Here is a 21509-nt window from a genome sequence, read left to right as displayed (position 1 = left end):
CCTTCTGTTTACGGTCTCGTTGTTCTTGTTCTTCCTTCTGTTTACGGTCTCGTTCTTCTTGTTCTACTTTTTGCTCGTCAAACTTCCTTAATAGCAGCTCCATCAATTTCTCGGTCTCCATCTTGGCCTGACTTCTTGTTAAAGGCATCCACTAAAATGAGCTTCCAAATATCCTTTACTTCTGACACCAATTGTAACGAAATTCGGGAACACACTTTTATTGTCAACGTCAAAAACACTAACCTAACTCGCTTTGACTGTCGTTTAATTGTTTCCAAGGTAAAAACTGACTAAACAATTAAAACTGAATGATTTGTCACGAAGCGCGTCCTTTTTAAAACCCGATGGAACAGTTTCGAAATATTTAGAATTATCTTCATTGTTTTTGCCCAAAGAGACCAATAATTTTAGGAGAATACTGACAGTCAAAGCAAGCAAGTATACAAATTCTAGAAAATTAGAACTACAGGGATTTACAATAATATAACCTAAATAACCTAAATTGGGGCCAAAATGGGGCTCTCAAACAAGATGAACTACCTAAAAACTAAACACTATAGATGAAAATAATAAACCAAACGTAAGTAGAACCCTAAAGAAACCCTACGAATCAACTTTAACTACACAATACTAATAAAATTGTACAAAAACTAGCAGAATAATTAACGTATTTACATTTTCATAATAGTATTTTAGTATAGTATATATAATATATAATATAATATTATAGTATATTATATATTGCGAAAAATATTCTCATAATTATTACCGGCGACAATTTTAATTTTTGCCACGGACGTTACTTCTATGTATGGTCACTATTCGCTGATCTTTTTCAGAGTTAAAGAATTTTAGCAATCATACATTAATATACAGGGTGTCCCGTAATTAATTGGACATAGGTTAATGTAGGATACCTGACAAGAAAATAAACCGTTTGAGCTCAATATTGCTTAGCAAAATGTTATTGGTTTTCGTTCTACAGGGTGAATTGTAGAAACAGTGGGCTGCCAAGGCAGTTGTGCATATAGGTCTCCTGATGGACCCGTCATGTCCCACCGGGGTTTACCAGAGCCCAACGGCCTTAGAGAAACCGATAAGGCTCTCTGTTCTGACGGACTTAAAGTCACTCGGTATACTGAAAGTGTTACCCAAGTATTTGAACCTGGCGCGCGTGAGTGCTGGACTACATGGTCAACGGTTTCATCCTCCTCACAGCACCATCGGCATTCCGGGTTGTCCGCAATACCGATAGTATGGAGATGGCTTCTTAAGTGCCAGTGACCGGTTAAAAGACCTGTCACTAGCCGAATTTCGCGTCTTTTTAGGCGTAGTAGATTTTTGGTTTTTGGCATTTGGCGATACCAACTATGGGTTCCGGCCCCATCGGCATATTCGCGGATCCCAGTCTGGCAAGAGAGTCCGCTTCCTCATTACCTGCATGGACTGCGTGGCCAGGTATCCAGATGAGCTGGACCCTGCAGCTAACCTGTACCAGTTTTTTCAGGACTTTTATGCACTCTAGTACAAGCTTGGAGCTTACCTTTGCGGCCGTGATAGCCTTAATGGCAGCTCTGCTGTCCGAGCATATTGATACGACTGTATTGCGGTGTCCGCAGCTTAGGATTTTCTGTCCGCATTTTAATATAGCGAATACTTCGGCCTGAAAGACAGTGTCGTGCTCCCCCAGCGAGTATGACCTACTGGTATGTGGGATCCCACCACAAAGTCCTGATCCAGCTTTGTTATTCATTCTGGAGCCATCTGTGTACTAGATGGTCCCCCTATTTAGCAATGCAGGTCTGTTGGAATGCTGCCACTCCTCTCTGCCTGCAATGTGCGTCACGAATCCCTCGCAGTCCACAGTCACTGGAGCCATGCAGGGTTCTACAGGGTGTTAAAACTAATTTTTTACCAAACATTTATTAAAATATTTTGGAATCCACTGGACAGATTAACCTAAAATTTGGCGTACTCTTATTACATGGGATGAGGAACACGAATATGATATCTATTTTGCCATTGCTACTAGATGGCGCCACATACGACAACATTGAGTGATTAAAAAGGTCATAACTTTTTTGGCCTCCCTGTACGTACAGTTGCGAGTGAAAATAATAAAACAGCATTTAATTCAAGTCAAAAAAGGTATACTTTTTTGATCTTCAAAAAGTAGACCGTTTTCGAAATAAACGCATTTTTTTATTAGGTTGCGTATGAACACTTAATCTAAAATTTAATTAACAATGATAAAATTAGAAAAGGCTGTTGATTATAATAATTGTAAAAAATGTTCATCATCCACTAGGACACATTGTCTAATTCTTTTATTTAAATTTTGCCTGACTCCAAACAATGATTCTTCTTGGGCCCTGATGGTATTGACTCCTTCCACAATCTTTTGCCACAATCTTTTGCCTGACGGTTATTTATTTTATTTCTATACACAAGTGATTTCAAGTAGCCCCAGAAATAAAAATCTAAGGGATTAAGATTGGGACTACGCGCAGGCCACGGATATTCACTACCTCTACCAATCCATTTATGAGGATAAATTTCGTCCAAGTAATTTCTGACTTGCAGTGAATAATGTGCCGGTGCACCATCGTGCATAATACCAACTGTCACATCTTAAATTTAGGGGCACATCTTCTAGAAGAATGGGTAGATTATTCCTCAAGAGATTTAGATAACGTTCTCCATTAAGCTTAGCTGGCAATTCAAACGGTCCCACAATACAATCCCCAAAGATACCACACCAAATATTTATTGAAAACTCATGTTGAAAATGGTGTTCTTGGAAAGCATGAGGATTTTTCATCGAATAGATATGATTGTTACGCCAATTAAAAACACCTATCCTTGTAAACGTGGCTTCATCCGTAAATAAAATTTTATTACAAAACAATAGATCATTCAATTGGCGCTCTCTTAAAAATTGACTGAATTGGAGTCTTGCAGGAAAGTCTTGAGGAAGAAGATTTTGAACTGGAGTGAAATGATACGGATACAGTTTTTCTTGGCGTATAATTTTGGACAATGAAGATTTCCTTACACCAGTAGCTGCCTCAATACGTCTTGTGCTGGTTTCAGGATTTTCGATAACACGAACCAAAGTTTTATCTTCCATATCTGCTCCAATTATCCTTGGTCTTCCTGCATTTACGTTTTTTGAACGAAATGAGCCCGTTTCGCCTAATCTATCGTACAACGCTTTAAATGTTTGATGATTTGGCTGCCTTCTATCGCTACGCTGCTCTTCGACTACGAAAATTTTCTTGAGCATATATAAATTAATTACGGGACACCCTGTATAGATTAATAATTATAATAATGTATTTTATTTAGGATGTCAGAAAAAAAAATAAAAATATGACAAATAGGCCTTGAAGGCTAGGATTGTTTTTTTTTTAATACATTCAAAAGATTAATAGTAAGAATAATAATTATTGTCGGTATTCAATAAGAAAAGTTTGTATGGTACAAAGTACATAATAAATGTAAGTATAAAACAATAGCAACTATAAGAGGGATTAAAACTATTCTCTGCATAAAATAAACTTTTCTAAGAACCTTTTGACATGATATAAATTATTAGTTTATAATATTAGCTAAAAGATTTTTAAATGGCACACTGGCTCTGTGAAAGATTAAATTGAGCAATTTTTTTATGGCATACACTGGCACAAATTTAAATTCAAAACATGCTTTATTATCATAAATATATAGTATTTGTTGATAAAGCTACTTATAATATAAAACATGAACATAAGTCGACATATTACGAACACATAATTAAAAAAAACATGATACTGGATTCAACATGCTAGCATAAACAATAATAACACAAAATTTAATTAATTCAAAATGAAATGCGTTAAAATTTTTTGAGAGTAACATCACAAAAATAATATAAAATAAAAAAAAATATATCAGACAAAAAATCAAACTTTTAAATCTTTATTAAAAGCTAATTATGTCCTATGGGCCTATTCACAATTATCCTTAAAAAACTCTGTAAAAATACTTGCTTTTAAGCAATTCCGTCAAGGACTTTTTAAAGTAAGGGGGACTTTTAGAGGCTTTGATGCAGTTTGGAAGATGGTTAAAAAAGCAACATAAGGTCGGTATCTTTGAATCTTTAAATAGGGGTCTACATGACTCCTGTGTATATTTATGACACATATATCTAAGGGCTTTTTTTTACAAAACAATTACAGAGTTAAAAAGCCCTTGATTCCAGCAACCCCTAAATGATATTCCGTACCGTAGGTGACTTTCAATCAAAGACAAGTAGACCAATTTTGCAGATTCCAATCCCACTTATTTTGAAATCACTCTAACAGCATAACATCCTCTAGCCAGTTTTTACCTCAATACTGATATATGGTCACAAAACTTCAGATTATCATCAATAACAATTCCAAGCAATCTGTTGAAATTATTTACTTTCAATTCTTTGTTGTGAATCATTAACTGGTCTGAACATACAAACTTAAAACTTAACAATTTAGTTATATCTATATTTAAAGACAACAGATTAGCATCATAACCACTGTTTAACCATTAATGAATCTTCAGAATTGTTTTTGTTAATATGCTTTTATTATTTTCTGCCAATAAGATAGTGGTGTCATTTGCAAAAATAGTGGGAATCCTTTTATCTGGAAGGACGTCAGGTCATATATATGCAATAGACATAAAATGGGACCGAGAACCGAACCCTGAGGAACTCTATGGCTCACAAGTTTAGACAACCGAACAGACTATTTTCTGTCTGACAAAAAAGATTTAAAGCATTCTAGAGCAACTCCCCTAAACCTATATCTAGGAAGCTTACCGAGCAGTATTTATGGTGGACACAGTCAAACGCTTTAGAGAAGTAACAGAATACCGCTGCAGCAAACTGACCATCATTCAAGCTCAGGTATAATCTTTCCAGAAATGCAAATATTGCATCACTCGTGCTAGTGCGCTCTCGAAAACTAAATTGACATTCAATTAATATGTTATCTTTAGTTAGGAAAGCTACCATTCTTACTTTGACCAGTTTCTCAATAAACTTAGACAGGCAGGGCAAAAGTGAAATTTGGACTGTAATTTATGGGGTCATTTGACTCGCCACCTTTAAAGAGAGGTGTCACAAAAGAAACCTTAAGATTACTTGGAAATGTTGCAGTATCAAAAGAAACATTTATCGATGCAATATTATACAATAATAATAGGCGATGTAATATCATTACCTGAGATTTTGTCTAAGAGAAATGCTTCCATTAGTGATCTAATGAACGGCATTATTGAATTGCATAAACTTATTGTTTTTCAGCAATCAACAATTAATAAACTCGTGGAGGAATTACAAAAACTTCAAACATTTAAGAACGACCCTGCTCAACCAACCAAGATTAAGGATAGTAACTTCATTATAATTTCTGAGATAAATGATAGAAATGAGCGCAAAAATAATATTATGATGTTTAATGTTCAGGAAAGTCATTCTGATGATATGAATAATAGATGAATAGTTCGTACTTGATGTTCTGTCCAATAAGTTGGGAATAGATCATATTGAGCCCTTTAAGGTCTATAGAATTGGACGTCGTGGAGCCAATAATAGGCCTATAAAAGTGTGCTTTAATAATACCGAGATTATACAAAAATGTTTGAGAGTGAAAAAGAAATTAGGTGGTAGCAATATAGTAATTAAAATGGATTTCACCAAATTACAGCGTGATGAAATCCGAGAAGTTTATGGAGAATTGGCAAAAAGAAAAAAAAAGGTGAAGATGTGATAGTTAAATTTACCAATGGGGTTCCATCAATCTCTAAGAGAATTGTACGAGGTCCAAAAAACGATTAAGTGATTCCTTGGTAATGTATTATTTCAACGCTGGGGGTGTGAGGTCTAAGCTGAAGCATTTGAAGCAAACAATATCCGCATGCTGTTATAACGTAATTTTGTTGGTTGTTTGAATGTCGCACCAGCTTCACTGCTTGGACAGGTATTTAATTACTTAGATGGTAAAGAAATGTTTCAGCTACCAAATCGGGAAGGCACATTTCTTGCTCTTTGTTTTTCTAATAATAATGGGTCTTCTGGATTGGAGGATGAATTTTTAATTGCCGGGGACTAGCTCTCGACGCACTCCGTATGAATGTGTCTTTTCACTACCATATAGGTCAAGGTCTCTGAAATAAGCAGTAAAGTTTTTTGACTTCAAAAATGCTGATTTTATATCGTTAAATAATTTCCTTGCATCTATCGACTGGTCCTTTATAAACAACACTTCTGATATAAATATTTCCTTAAATAAGTTTTATGATCTTTTGTATAAAGGAATCAGCTATTTTGTGCCTATTAAGCCCTATAATACTGGTAGCTTTCCTGTATGGTTTTCAAGAGAGTTAAGAGGCTTATTTTTACGTAAGAGGATTGCTCATAAGAAGTTTAAGGAGTCTCAATTGCAAAGTGATTACTGGGTTTTCGCTGGGCTTTGGCAGTCATGCAGTGTGTTGAGCGGTCAGTGTTACCGCGATTATATTTTTTGTACCGATAATAATCTATTGTTAAATCTTACGTTATTCTGGAAACATGTAAGCAATGTTAAAAAATCAAATCTTATTCCTAAACATATGTTTTTAATGATAAAACTAGTGATGAGGGTGGTGATACTGTTAATTTATTTGCCAAATATTTGTCAAACGTATATTAAAACGTGTATATTAGGATAAAGAATTTCAAATACCTGAATATTACATGACAGGGCTTGTGGATCAATTCGATATCAAATTTGTAGAGTTATCTTTAGTAGAGGTTTTTGACGAGATTCTTGGCTTACAGAGCAAGACTTCTGCGGGACCGGATGGCATACCCAGCTTGCTACTTCGTAAATGTGTATGTACTTTGTCGAAGCCTATTTGCACTTTATTCAATCTGTCTCTAAAGTCGGAAGTATTTCCTTCTTTTTGGAATAATTCGTATATTACGCCGATATTTAAGTTTGGAAATACTAGTGATGTCAGTAATTATCAGGTAGTTTGTATACAGTTAACTTTTGGATGCACTTGTAACCAAGCAATTGTCATGGCAATGTAAAAGCCTTATTATTAACAGTCAAGATGGTTTTCAAAAAGGTCGTTCCACTGTTACTTAACTTAACTTAATATGTTATGAAGATTATCTGTTTAATGCTTTTGGTAAGGGTTCACAAGTTGATGCTGTTTATACGAATTTTTCAAAGGCGTTCGACAGAGTTAATCATGCGCTTCTACTGGCAAAGCTCCAAGCTTTGGGTTTTGGATCAAATGTTATTTGTTGGCTAAGGGACAATCTACTGGGTAGATCGCAATGTATACGGCTTAATAGCTTTTTATCTAGCAGCTTTTATGTGCCATCTGGGGTTCCTCAGGGGTCACATGTGGGTCTGTTGCTTTTTACAATCTTTGTTAATGATATAGGATTATTAGTAAGAAATTATGCATTTTTATTATTCGCTGATGATTTAAAATTGTTTTTGTCTATTGATTCTAATGTTCAATGTCAATTATTATAGGCTTCCATAATCTCTATGAATGGTGCAACAATGATTTAGATTTAAATGTTCCGAAGTGTTATTCAATAACTTTTGGATGAATTCGCAATCTTACATTGTTTGATTATAGTATAGGTTCCACTATTTTAAAAAGAGTAACGGAAGTTATGGATCTCGGAGTAATTTTCGATTCTAAGTTGACATTTGTGTTTCATGCTGAAAAGTTAGTTCATAAAGCGTATAGAAATCTAGGATTTATAACTAGATACAGTCAAGACTTCTTATGCTCTTTCTATAAAGTTCTGTACTGTTCGTTAGTCGATTCTAGCAAATAACAATTGCTAGAATCATACACAAAAGGGAGATCTTATGATACGAGTACACGAGTAACACGAGTAGCGCCAGTGCTACGAAGGTGTCTGGATATTTTTCTTAAAGTTTTGCAAGTTGTCCTGTTCAGGAAAGACATGCCTTGGACGTTGATTCTGACTGGTTGACTCGCACCTTTTAAGTTTAGAAGTCTGCTTGGTGCTTTTTACTTTATCGAACCACAGTTTGCTGTCTAAAGAGCTTTTTAAAGTTGCCGGAATATAAGCTTAACACCTGCCAAAATTACCTCTGAAATCTCGCTCCCACTCGCTGAAGAATCTCTGGACCTAAAACAGGTATTATTTCAAGGAAACAAAGAGACCAACTGTTTTAAATGTCTCCAGTTGGCTTATCTATACTGCCAAACTCTACAGGGCATGGGTGGATCTTCAGTTTTAATTTCTAGTTAACCTGTTGCAATTAATAATTTATGCTGTAACCTTTGGTTACACCATATAAGTACTCAGCTATGCTGAGGCCCGTTGGCTAGCTTGTACGGGTTAGCTTAGGGGGGTTTACGATTGATCCCCTGAATGCCAAGGTGGTGTCGGTAGGTTGTGGGTCTCAAAAGATTGTGGGTCGATTGGGCGCCACAGACGATTCGCGAGGTGAACCTACCAACATACCCTCCGTGTGTAGGAACAGTGGAAAATAAATAAAGTTGTTGAAATATAAAGATAACACTTTATTTGGTATCTTCGTTTCCTGGTGGTCTGGAACCTACTTGGTTATCCTCGACTGCCCTCTCTGTACCTCTAGGTCACAATCAGCCTCAGTGAGTTCAGTACATTAAACAAGCGGCATTAATAATGACTGATTAAATATCTACTGCAGATTAAATACTGCTTGAACAGATACTACATGTATAGCATGAATATATGGCAGCCGATGAGCTAAAACAAAAAGAAAATTACCTCATGCTTCAGAACCAATAAATTTCTGACCTTACATATATGAAATTTAAAGAACATCAAATTTTAAAAAAATAAAGAGAGAATTAAATTTACTGTGATATCTCTGGTTTGGGCCTTGCCTATGGATGACTCATTATATTAAAAAACAAGCTCAAAAATATGGGCCGGCACAAATTATGGCTTAAGTCAAGTTGAAGGGTCGGCTGTTCAGATCAGAAAGAAAGCTAAACGTGATCTCTTTGTAACCCACATATAGATTCACCGGAACTTAAAAAATGACAGTATAAATAAATAAAAACAAATTTAATATTAAAAAAATGACGCTTCCAGACAATCAAATGAGTGTCTTTTTCATAAATGACACTGTAATTATTAAAATTAAAGAGAAATATTGATACTGATACATCATATAAAATAATTAAATAAGTCCAGCGAATCTACATTGTGGTGAAAACAAAGCTTATTAAAAATATAGTAATTCCATCTGATCTGACTACCTGCCCGCAATCCGTCAACATTATGCCGGCCGAAAAGGTCACCATAATAAGGGCTGGGATTCTAAAATCACGACTCGATCTCGATACGATCACGACTTCGAATTCGATCGCGACTCGGTCGTGACGAGAAAGGTGATTCTAAATTTCAGTCGTCGGCTAAACTCGTTTTATTTGATTTGATTTAGGTTTCTTGGTATATATTTGTTATTTTCCCTAATATTTGACAGATGAAAACGTCAATTGTCTTTTCTATTGATAAACACTAAGAATTTTCATTTATTTTGTTAATTTTTTTTGCCTTCGTGTTTTTTTATTTAAATATATGCCTATATTATTTCTTTAAAATAAAAAAATATCGTTTAAAACTACCACTATCCATTGAAAAATAATCATTCAACTTGTGTTCATCCACTTTTGGTTTTAATATGGCAACATGGGTGCAATCAATAGGACCTATAACACCAGGGAAATTAGATCTCTCTATAAATGTTAATTAATTAATTTCTCTCATCTTTTATATTTGAAAAATTAATCGGTCAGCAAGGTGATTGTCAATAATTTCAGTAATTTTATGGATCCAACGACTTGCAGTAGTTTCGCTAATTCCAAATTTAAAATCTTGTCCAATGCTTCTTTGGTAATAATCTGTGGCATAAAATCTTGACATAATAAAACTGCCCATTCAATGATAACTCTACTTCCTCTGCCTCTATTATTAACAGAAGGTTGTGGATTTGTGGAAAATAGGGTCGAATTAAATATATTAGTTATTGTGTTTAAGAAAGCTTGATATACTAATAAAAACCTGGTATAACTATTGACAACTGATTGACCTGATATAACTATTATGATATTAACTATATTGACCTGGTATAACTATTAAAGTATGACTATTGGTATTTGGTAAACAATAAATGAAACAAATACGTTTAAAAAAAGATGCTGTCACATTATGCACGTATTAAAAAGGAAGAAGCTATATCGTCTGGTGTATAAGATATACCCAAGCGTGTCGTCAACAAATCGTTAAAAACTAGACAATCCGCAAGACACTCACGACTGAAAATTGTATTTAGAATCAGTCATATCGAGTAATCGTGTCGAATCTTGATTTTAGAATCCCAGCCAAGGTCACAGGCATGAGCACCATTGACATGAAATATAAACGTATATTGAAATGTTCAGACAGACATTCCGAAGCATGGGCAACCCGCGCTATTCCAAGTTAAAGAAAAAAAGCTTATTTTACTTACTTTAAATTACAAATAATATAGTTAACGAAAATTATAAAATAACGATCAATGGCATAGGATTCCAAGTAAGTTCCTGTAGGAGATATATATGTATATAATAGAGGAGAACAAAATATCTACAAAATTATATTATCGTGAGGTCATACAATTCGGGTGATACATAATACACAATTAAAATAAATGATAAATAAAATCTTATGTAAGTAACAAAATACATAGTTATCTTAACAATAGAAGTAAAGGCCTTAAATACTATGCGTAGGTGGTTTCCCAAAACCATTGGTAAATAGCAAGTACTTAATGCCATCTATGCACACTCAGAGCAAGAGAATGGTACTATCGATTTATAAGTTTCGCCATTTTATGAGTAAAATGGAATATTGAGATTGTTATATATTAAATTATTGTAACATAACATTGACATCACATTACAAATTTGCGATCTGATGTTGCATGTACGGTAGTGGTGCATGTATGGTAATATTGTACGAGTCAGGATCCGTCGCCAAAAACAGATGAAATGATAATTTTTTTGATAGAAATATTTAAATCTGGTTTCTCTTATTCTAATATAAATATTCACAGATCAGCTCTTGCAATGTTACTTAATTTTAAAGAAGAAGAAAAGAACATGACCAAAAGATTTTTAAAGGGTTTATACAATATTAAACCTCCACAGCCAAAGTATAATTATTTATGATATCTACATCCAGTATTAGGAGGATTGGCAAAATGGTTCCGTTACAAGATATTTCGCTTAAAAAGTTAACACTAAAAATGGTGGTAATATTATCACTAATTTCAAAAAATTGAAGATAGCACGGAGAATTAAATAGCAAAAGAAGGTAGGTTTATTGGGATACTCCGTAAGACGGGAAGCAGAACAAGTAAAGATGGTACCTGCCGCCACGTGTTTCTGCTTTTTGGCTTCTTCAGGGCAGGGCAACCAGAGAACCAAAGGAAAAAAAACATAAGGGATCACGAACAGGAGCAAAAAACCAATTTGTAATTTTTCGTTTTGATAAAATTTGTTTTGCTATTTAACTATAAGTAAGTAAGATAGTAAAGTATGTAACTTCTAAACGACTTGCTGAACGGAGCAAAGGTTTGACAGTCATTTATAGAACAACATGGGATACTAATTTTGTTATATAATAAATAATAACAAAATTCCAAACATTTTGATGTATCATATGCCATACCTTTTTTAGATTGTTTTTAAGATACAGGGAGTTAAAAAATTTCATAATCTTAAAGAGGGTTCTTTTAAATCTTTTTCTTTAACAAGTGTTCAAAATGTAAACCATTTACTATTTGGCAATGCCCTAAACATACTACAAACCCATTTTGAACGTTTCTTATGCATTCTGGAAAAATGTTTCAACACTCTTGCCTTATTCTAGTTTTCAACTCCTCAATATTTGCCGGCATGGTCACATAAACTTTGAATTTTAAATATTCCTAAATCCAACGGAGTCAAATCGGGCGATCTTGGTGGCCATTCTAAGGATCCTCTCCTGCCAGTCCATCTTCCTGGAAAAATAGTATCAGGATAGTTTCAAACAGGTCTTGCAAAATGGGCAGACGCACCATCTTGCTGAAACCAGATACATTCGGCATATCAGCTTCTATTGGATCAGGGAATAGAACAGCTAGATTCGGAATTAGATCTTCTTGTAAAAACTGTAAGTACCTTGCTCCATTGAAATTTTCTTCGAAGAAAATTGGGCCTGTAACTTGCTGACATAGAATTCCTGCCCAAACATTTACTTTTTCTGAGTGTGGCCTTGCCTCATTCAACATGGATTTTCTTGTGCCCCATAATGGCAATTTTGACGATTTACTTCTCCGTTCAGCATAAATGTCAACTCATCCGAAAAAAAAATGTTTTCTGTTACAAGATTATTACTCTGCATTAATTCCATAAATTGTTGGCAAAATTCACTTCTTCTATCTGCATCCTCCTCATTGAGTTCCTGGAGAATTGTTAGTTTATAAGGATGAAATTTTTCTGCTTCAAGAACCCTTACTATTGAAGAGTGGCTCAGTTCCAATTCGCGCGCTACCTGCCTAGTGGGAATATTAGGATTTTCTTCAATGGCTAATAACACATTAATTTAGGGTGTCTTCATTAAGCGCAGATCTACGAGAACTACTTATTGTTCTTACGTGACTATTTTCCTGGAACTGTTTTTCAATCTTGCTTAGAGTACTTTGAGATATTGGTGGTAAATCAGGATACTTCATTTTGGGTGCTTGTTCTATCTCCGTACCCAATCATCATCAAGATTTCAATCTTGTGGTTTCAAATAGCCCATTTCGTAAAAGAATTAAAAGAAGATTAAATCTGATTATCCGACAGGAAAGGCACATCTTGTACATTTTTAAAATAAAAAATCAAAACTTAAAAACAGGTGAATAAAAGTATGGCATATGATACATAAAAATGTCTGAAATTTTGTGCAATCTAAAAATATTGTCACACCGGGGGTTGGCCCGGTCTAGGACAAGGCCGTGTGACGGTTACATACATTGTATGTAACTGGGACCTTAAGGTACGCTTTAGCATTGAAACAAAATATAGTTTACTAAATACCTTGTATTGACAGCAAAATATAATTATAACGATTTAAGTAGAGTTACCCAAATAAAAGAGCTAATTTGACAAGGGATAAACTAAGATCGACATAACAGGATTAATAATTTAAGTACATGGGAATATGTAGCGAATTCTATAATTAAAGTGAAAGTAATGTTACGTAACTTAATAAAGTGACAATATTTGTGATCTTCTTCGATATGATAAAATGTTGTACTTACATTATTATTATTCTTGGAGCAAACATTTCACAAAGCTTTTCCGCACTGCTTTCGGTTACCTCTTCTTGCCCGAGACCCGGTCGTAACTCTGCCAAATTTCGTTCGTCGTACCCTGGTGTTAATTTTCTTTGTCAGCACAATTTCCGGTTTTTTCCAAACCATCGTTCTGTCGACAAAGTACTTTTGCAATCTTTTTTACGATGGAAATGTCTTGGTTATTTCATCATGCAATCAGGAAATTGTTACTTACACAATTTGTGGGTAAATGACCTGGTATACCGAACGAATATTTTTAAGTGATTTTTATATTAATACTATAAAATTTAAAATGTTTTTTAATGAATTATCTTCGTTTGACAATATAATAATATAATATAACATATAGGGTGTCCCATTTAAATTAAGAAAGTTGGTATTAGTTCCGCCTACATGGCACACCCTGTATAAAAGAAATTTAAAAAATGCGCAACTTGCAATCTTAATTGACGCGTCGGAGCGTTTTTCCGAACATGCTTCCATTTACTTATTATCGAATTTATTCCAAGTTACAGACTCGCACTGTAGATCAAATGAGTACACAAAGAGTTAGTGCCATATTGAAGAAGTAAATTGTAACTCCAGAAGGCGATAATGCCTGACATTGTTTGTTATTTTAAGTGTAAATAATCAATAGTGAAAACAAAAATGTTTAAAAATTTAAAAAAGTATTTGTATTTAATCAATAAATCTGTATATAAAACTTATATAAAATATATTTACCGATGAATTTCTGCTTATTTTAGAGTCTGAGATTTAAGTTATTTATAATTTTTTTTACTAGAAATATTATAACACAACCTTCTTTATCTAAAGTAAATATGGCTGTGATTATAACTTCAGATGAAAAGATTTTAATTTAATTTGAGCTTCTTTCGTATTGGAATACTTCTGGCTGCTTTACGCTACTCTGGAAAAATTATATAAATTTCTGCAAGCGGTGTTTGAAATAACGTAATATTTCAAACACCGCTTTTAGGAACCCCGCATATTAGTTATTTTTAAACATATTTATTTTATATTCTTCTAGCAAACAAAAAAAGTTATAAAATAGAGTTTTAAGAAATGCAACATATTTTAGATTAATAGAACGAAGCCTGACATACGTCTTACGTCGACAAATCTTATCGCTGGCACTAATCACCTTGTAAATGTGCTTTGTAATTTAATCTTATTTATTAAATTTGTAATGGTATTTACTGGTGCTTAATAATTTTTTAAATCCCCTCTCGATCTTCTGGATTATTTATAAAGTTTGTAGTTGGTTGTCCAACCATTATCTCGGGCGCCACCCTAAAGTTTAATGTGGATGAGGGACCACGGCCTATCGGGTAGCCTTTAAACAGTGGAGAAAGTAATCCAGCTCTTCTGTGTAAGTAAAATAATAGGCAACATTTTAACAAAATCACATTTATTCATCCCCAAACCCAACATGTCATCTCCTTGCTTACACTTCTCAATAAGTCTTACATACGGCCAAATTCAATACGGTACGGTGCGGGAAAAGGAAGGGTGCAATGAAGAGAACCCGTGTCAGTAAGCAAAATGTAAATGCGGTACGGTAATTTATGGCAGTGAATAAACAGATCAGATACAGCCCAGAGAAAATAAAGCATAAAACGGTCGGTATTAATCGGAATGGTAAGCGGTATGTCACCCACAGGATATTTAAGCGGTCTAATATGGAAAATTAATACGGTCGCTCATACCTTGGCCAACTCTGTTTAAAATGTCGGTAGACGCGGTCTTAATTATGTAGGTAGAAGATGCCAATGTTGTCAGGTTGGGAATAATATACAATGCAGGGTGCTATCTCGTAACGGTCCGACACGTAGCCCTCTGCACTTTATTAAGGAATACACAGTGTTAACCCGTAACGGTTCGGCACGCAACCTCGTGTATCCTGTGGATATTAGGAATAAGGAGATAATGTCCAATGCAGGGTGATACCTCGTAACGGTCCGACACGTAGCCCCCTAGCACTTTTTAAGGAATACACAGTGTTATCCCGTAACGGTCCGGCACCCTTGTATCCTGTGGACACTAGGAATAGGAAAAAGGGATTTACCTACCTTCATGCTGGCAACAGCGCCGGAGTGAAGGAGCTGGCGGCGGTGGAGCGATGTACGGTACTGTGGGGCTTACCTCGGTCGGTTACTGCTGGCGCTTCAGTCGGTCTTCTCGGTCGGACTACTACTCAACGGACTCAGCGGACTGCCGACGTGCCGACTGCGAACTCGTGCATCGCTTTATATAGAGCACGGGCATGCGCAGTACTTAGTAAACGCGGTAACAGTAGTGGTGGCACGGACACGAACGGTGCTGAGGTATTAAACGCGATAATAAATTATTAATTAACGCGGTCGCGCGTTCATTAACAAAATAAAAACTTTCCTAACTTTACTGGGCAAAGCTTAGTTATCAATATGAATCTTGAAAATTATTAATTTAAGTTGAAAAAAGAACCGAGTAATTCTATAGATAAATAAGAGAATAACAGAAAATTTAGTAACTCGTTACAATTTTTTTTTCTTTATATTTTTAGTTATATACGTAGGCCTGTAGGTACAATTTATAGCATATCTTTTTATAATTTTTCACCGCTGCAAAATTCATAAAAGTTTTCAAGAAACTGCAATTATTACTTCTATTTTCATATTGATTATTTTTACAAGATTTTTGCAGTTCCCATACGATTGCTAAATATTTTTATTGGTGTAGAATAAATTATGATTTTTAAAAAAATATCGTATGGCTTGTTACGATATACGCTTGTTACGAACACAACTACAGGGTGTCCCCTTTCAAATGGTCAAAAATGTTAGAGTAAATACAGGAGCCATAAAAAAGTAGTTTGAGATAGGACACCGATGGCCGGAAGAGCGCCGTTTTCAAGATACAGGGTGTTGAAATTTAATCAAAAAGTCGAGTTTTTCCTTTTCTATTAAAAACGCTTATAGCGATTTGAATAAAACTTTTAGGTTTTAAATGATGAGGTGGTGAGGCAACTTTTTGAGGAATTGGTGGGGATTTGACCTGCCCAGGGACGGAGCTGCAGCACATGTATGTTCATTTTTTTATAAAAAAAAGATACGCCACTGTTTTTGAAACATTTTTTTTAAATATTTTGTTAATTTTTAATAAAACAAATTCCTTGCATTTTGCGCTCCGACGCACCGTTTTTGTGCAAAAAAATAAAATCCATACAAAGGTCCTTCGAAACTTATTTGTCACAACGAAAATTTTAATATCATTACAATAAAACATAAATAATTTAACTAAAAAATAAACAATTTTACCAATACTTAACCTTCGGAAATTCAAATAACTTATCGAAGGCAAAAAATAATAGGCATGGGTACCCATCAACTATTGCGAACCAGGGCTATATATGTTTTTAAATAGATTTACTAGAACGTTCCTGGGTATACTTTTTTACGTCTTCCACAATCCAGCTAGTCAACAATATTCCTTAACTTCATGCTTTCCTGGAGGATACTAATTATTTCCTCCTGGGGGAAAGTTACGAAAGACTTATAGGTTAGAAGGACTTATGAAGAGTCTGACTACCTACGGGAATACCGCTACCACCGTAAAACATCTCTTTATGATTCTCAAAATCCCACTTTTGAAACATTTGACTTTTTTTTTAGGCTGTTTAACGACAGCAAGTTCCCTTCTATGTCAACTTACGCCATCATTTCCTAACATCAACTAGAAAAAATTGAATGTATTATTGTTTTCTGTAAATTAAAGGGTTGATAATAAGAAAAATAGAAGTATTAGTTAAATCTCTGTATACAGTGTGGTGACTTTAACTGGAATAAATTCAGTTAAAACTAATCAAAATTTATCTCGCAAAATTCCTGAGACCCGTCGATGTTTGTTTTTTTTTTTCACATTTCAAGATAGTTTTTGTATTTTTTCACCTACAGGGGCGGTGCAAATTAACCCCCACTTTTTTTTTCAATGAAAAGCCACTTTTTTTAAACTCTCATCGAAAAGAGCCCTTTTTTTTGATTAAATTGCCCTATTTACTTTTGTGATTATCTAAAGGAGAAATACGAAAAAAAAAACCATTAAATTATTAAAAGTTACGTTTAATGTATAAGATGCTCAAAATGAGCACCATTTACTTGTTGGCAAAGCCCAAGACGATAATAGAATTCGTTTCTGACATTTTCTAACACTTCTGGAGATATTTGTCGGATTTCTTGCCTAATACGTTCTTTGACTTCGTCTAGGTTTCCTGGTTTACTCATATAAATTTGACTTTCCAAATGTCCCCACAGAAACAAATTAAGTGGGGTGAGATCGGGAGAACGTACCGGCTACGCGATTGCACCTCTTCTACCAATCGATCTGTTTGGAAAATTGTCATCTAAATACTGGCGTACATTACGGGCATAATGTGGGGGAGCACCATCTTGTTGCATCTAGATTGTTTCATCATAAAAATCTGGATCAAACTGACTCGGATATAAGGCACGTAAGACTGGAACTAGTTAATGTTTAAGAAATTCTAGATATCTTTTCCCAGTTAAAGTATCATTGAAGAATATGGGCCCTACAGCTTGCCTGCCAATTAGCCCAAACATTAGTTTTCTGGGGATATTGTGTATTAGTTTCCCTCACCCAGTGTGGGTTCTCGTCAGACCAGTGGCGACAGTTCTGCTTATTAACATGGCCATTTAGGGTGAATGTAGCCATGTCAATGTTATCAGAAAAAAGGATCCACTCCGAAGATATGCGATTTTCGTCAATGGCGTTCATCATTAATTCACAGAACTGAACTCTGCGATCTGGATCGTCTTCCAATAACTCTTGAACGGGTTGCATTTAATAAGGTCGTTTGCTTGCACTTTTTAAAATTTTTAGCACAGATTTATGATGAATAAAATTTTCGCGAGCTACTCTTCTGGTTACCGGATTTTCTTCCATCGCTAACAATACATGTAATTGGATGTTTTCATCGATTTTAGAAGACCTTTGTCTTGAAACTTCCCTCACGTGCCCAACTTCTCGAAATCTGCTTTCGATTTTACTACCCGTACCTTGGTTAATAGGTGGTAAATCTGGATATTTATACCTGAATAAGTGGACAACCTCTAGCTGAGTACGACCTCTGTCCCCATAACCAATCATCATAAAGATTTCAATCTTGTGGGATTCGGATAAATAAGGCATTTTTTCAATATTAGTTAACTTATTTAACAACTGGTTGAAATTCACTTTAACAGTAACACTACACACAACAATGTCAGGTAATGTCTCGATACCAATAAAAAAAAAAAACAAGCCAAACGCAAAAAATTTACCAACACAAAATATTTCGAGACTTTTAATAATTTAATGGTTTTTTTTTTTCGTTTTTCTCCTTTAGATAATCACAAAAGTAAATAGGGCAATTTAATCAGGAAAAAGGGCTCTTTTCAATGAGAGTTTAAAAAAGTGGCTTTCCATTTGAAAAAAAAAGTTTGGGTTAATTTGGACTCCCCCTGTAGGTGAAAAAATACAAAAACTATCTTGAAATGTGAAAAAAAATAAACAAAATTCAACGGGTCTCAGGAATTTTGCGAGATAAATTTTGATTAGTTTTAACTGAATTTATTCCAGCTAAAGTCACCACACTGTATATATTGCTTCTAGGATAATTAACTAGATATTCAGTTCCTTATATATTAATAAATAACGATATTACCAGAGTTTATAAATTGATATTTTGCATACCTCAATTAAAGATTATTCTTAATGAAATATCACTTTTAAAATGTTATAATATATTAGGACCAACTTCAAGGAGTAATTCTAAGATAAGGTCTTGTATTTCATTTAATATAAAGCATTTCGTTAAATCCAAATGACTTATTACGTATTCCGATCAATTCGGAGGTGAGAATCGTAACATTAAGCTATCGTTGCTGTGTAATTATATTACCGCATCTTCAGCTTTTACCGTAGAGGAAATAGATTACAAATTCTATTCGCATATCTTTGTGCCTCAAGACTGGCATGCCATTATAAGCCAAACCAGAAAAATAAATCCTTTTAGATTGATTGACATGAATAAGTCAATTTTTTTTTTCCGCAAAAATGCTTGAAGACAGTAGTACTAATCAAGCCAAAATGAAAGTGGAGTGACTGGCTTTATTTAAAAAAAATAAAAAACGATTTACAGTGTGGCAGACGGATCTGAAACACTTCGGCCTGAGGTAAGGGGAATGCAGTAGTGGAGACAACATGGCCGACTTCATTCATAAAATAGACAGTGGCGTGTGGTATTATGTGAAACTATTTAAATTCGATTTAAGGAAAATAATTTTAAAATTTATCAAAATAATTTTTTCTAATTAATTATTCATTTGTATGTCTTATGGTTTTAGAAATGAGTTCTTTTTTTTTGGTATACAGAGTGTCCCACAATCAACGTCACAGGTTACAACGTCACAACATAATTTTAGTATCAATCTCCTTGTTTGCATTGGATATGTGCAAATATTTGATATCCTTTGGTTAAATGCTGAATGGTCCTAGAAAATGGGCAACCATATCTTATCTTAAATCCTTTACTAGAATTTGTTTATAGCAATATTATTATTGTTTTTATTACTATTACGATAATATTTATATTCTTATTTATACTAGAGTGTAGCAGCTGTCCAAAGGAATACTTAGTCGGCACTAAAAAAGTAACCTGGTACCAAGCTAGTGTTTTATGTCAACAGAATGGAATGGAACTAATTTCAATAAACTCAGCATCTGAAGAAAACGCCATTGAAGCTATTTTAGCCAATTATTCAACCACAGGTATAAGCATTGGAATGATATTATTCTACATGTTTCTCTTACATGTATTTTCATTTTAGTTGGACCTAATAACGGCTATTGGACATCTGCTACAAGAAATGGAGCGTGTAGTACGGAGTTCGTTTGGTTTTCAGGTGGAAAATCACTAATTTATACTAATTTTGGTCCAGGAGAACCAGATAATTATAAAAAGATAGAAAGTTGCGTTGAACTATTCTTAGAAAATGCCAACAAATATTCCTGGAACGACCTTTGGTGTGAACACGAAGCTGGATTTATTTGTCAGTCGAAATGCTGTAATGGGCAATAAAAGTATTACAAAAAAATGAACGTACATATAATTATTATTTTCTTAATACGATAATTAAATAAGTTCGTTATAACATTAAGCTACGCTAAGCTAAGTTAGGTTAGGTTAGTTATTATTAAAAAAATATGTTGTTACCTCTAGTAACTATATCGCATCGATATGATAAACACCATTCTTCACAACGGTCCCATAACTTACTAAAGTGGATTTTTAATGTCTGATTTTCTTTCACTCTATCACTATTTAGCAGATTTGATAAGTTAATTTCTGATCTCTTCTTTGCAAACATCACACTACGAAAACTGTTCATAGCTGTCTTCCGATCTTCTTTTTTAACTTTGTGTTCATGCTGCCACAACCATCGCCACTCAACCATGCCCGAGTAACGTGAAATATACAAAGCAATAACCTGCTGTTAGGAAAAACCTCTCTTAATGCATTGCTCTCGGCGCTACTGTCATCCGTCATAATTATTCTTGGTTGAAATAACTTGCCGCACGTTTTTTTCAAAAAATGTTTGTTTGTTCGAAAAGCCAGAGTTAATTGTGCTGTGATTAGCTATACCTTAAGCACCAACCTCATTACCAACGAATATAAAAGTCACACAAGTATTAGTCTGATTACACGATTCACTTGTATCGATAAATAGCATTTCGTCAGCTAATCCCGCCTTGTAAACTCTTTGCATTATTGGAGTAATTAAAACGCAAATGATGGGATCTTCCACAGCACATAAATTAATATTGCACTCCAGAAGCTATATTTGTTTTCTTTTTAAAACATCCAATATGTCAGTACTGTCTCTGCCGCCGTAATTTTAGAGTCACCATTGTTCATACAAATGAGTTAGTTGACAATTGGGTGGATTTATTTGAGTATTAGCTAATGTTACATAAACTTCTTCCTTGTAATTTTCCATAATGCTGAACTCGTAATATGATTTAGCTGCTGCAGTTGTCATTCCAGTAGAT

General features: G+C 34.4%; 1 protein-coding gene across 15 annotated transcripts in view; it reads left to right on the top strand.

The window, feature by feature from the left end:
- Window positions 1–21509, top strand: part of LOC126745325 (C-type lectin 37Db-like) — a 501974-nt gene that overhangs the window by 135641 nt on the left and 344824 nt on the right. For 3 of the 15 annotated variants that reach the window (XM_050453099.1, XM_050453100.1, XM_050453108.1), the window contains 2 exons: window positions 20067–20228; window positions 20288–20558. The exons of 9 other annotated variants lie outside the window; for them this stretch is intronic. In XM_050453099.1, the coding sequence (XP_050309056.1) occupies window positions 20067–20228; window positions 20288–20538 (413 nt within the window). In that variant the 3' untranslated portion in view covers window positions 20539–20558. Of the gene's footprint in view, window positions 1–20066; window positions 20229–20287; window positions 20559–21509 lie in introns of those variants that run through there. 3 more of the 15 variants (XM_050453101.1, XM_050453103.1, XM_050453118.1) reach the window with 3 other exon arrangements.

Source organism: Anthonomus grandis, chromosome 15 (genome assembly GCF_022605725.1).
Source record: "Anthonomus grandis grandis chromosome 15, icAntGran1.3, whole genome shotgun sequence".
Classification (NCBI taxonomy): domain Eukaryota; kingdom Metazoa; phylum Arthropoda; class Insecta; order Coleoptera; family Curculionidae; genus Anthonomus; species Anthonomus grandis.
The sequence above is the reverse complement of the archived record's forward strand: the minus strand, read 5'-3'. Positions and strand labels throughout refer to the sequence as shown.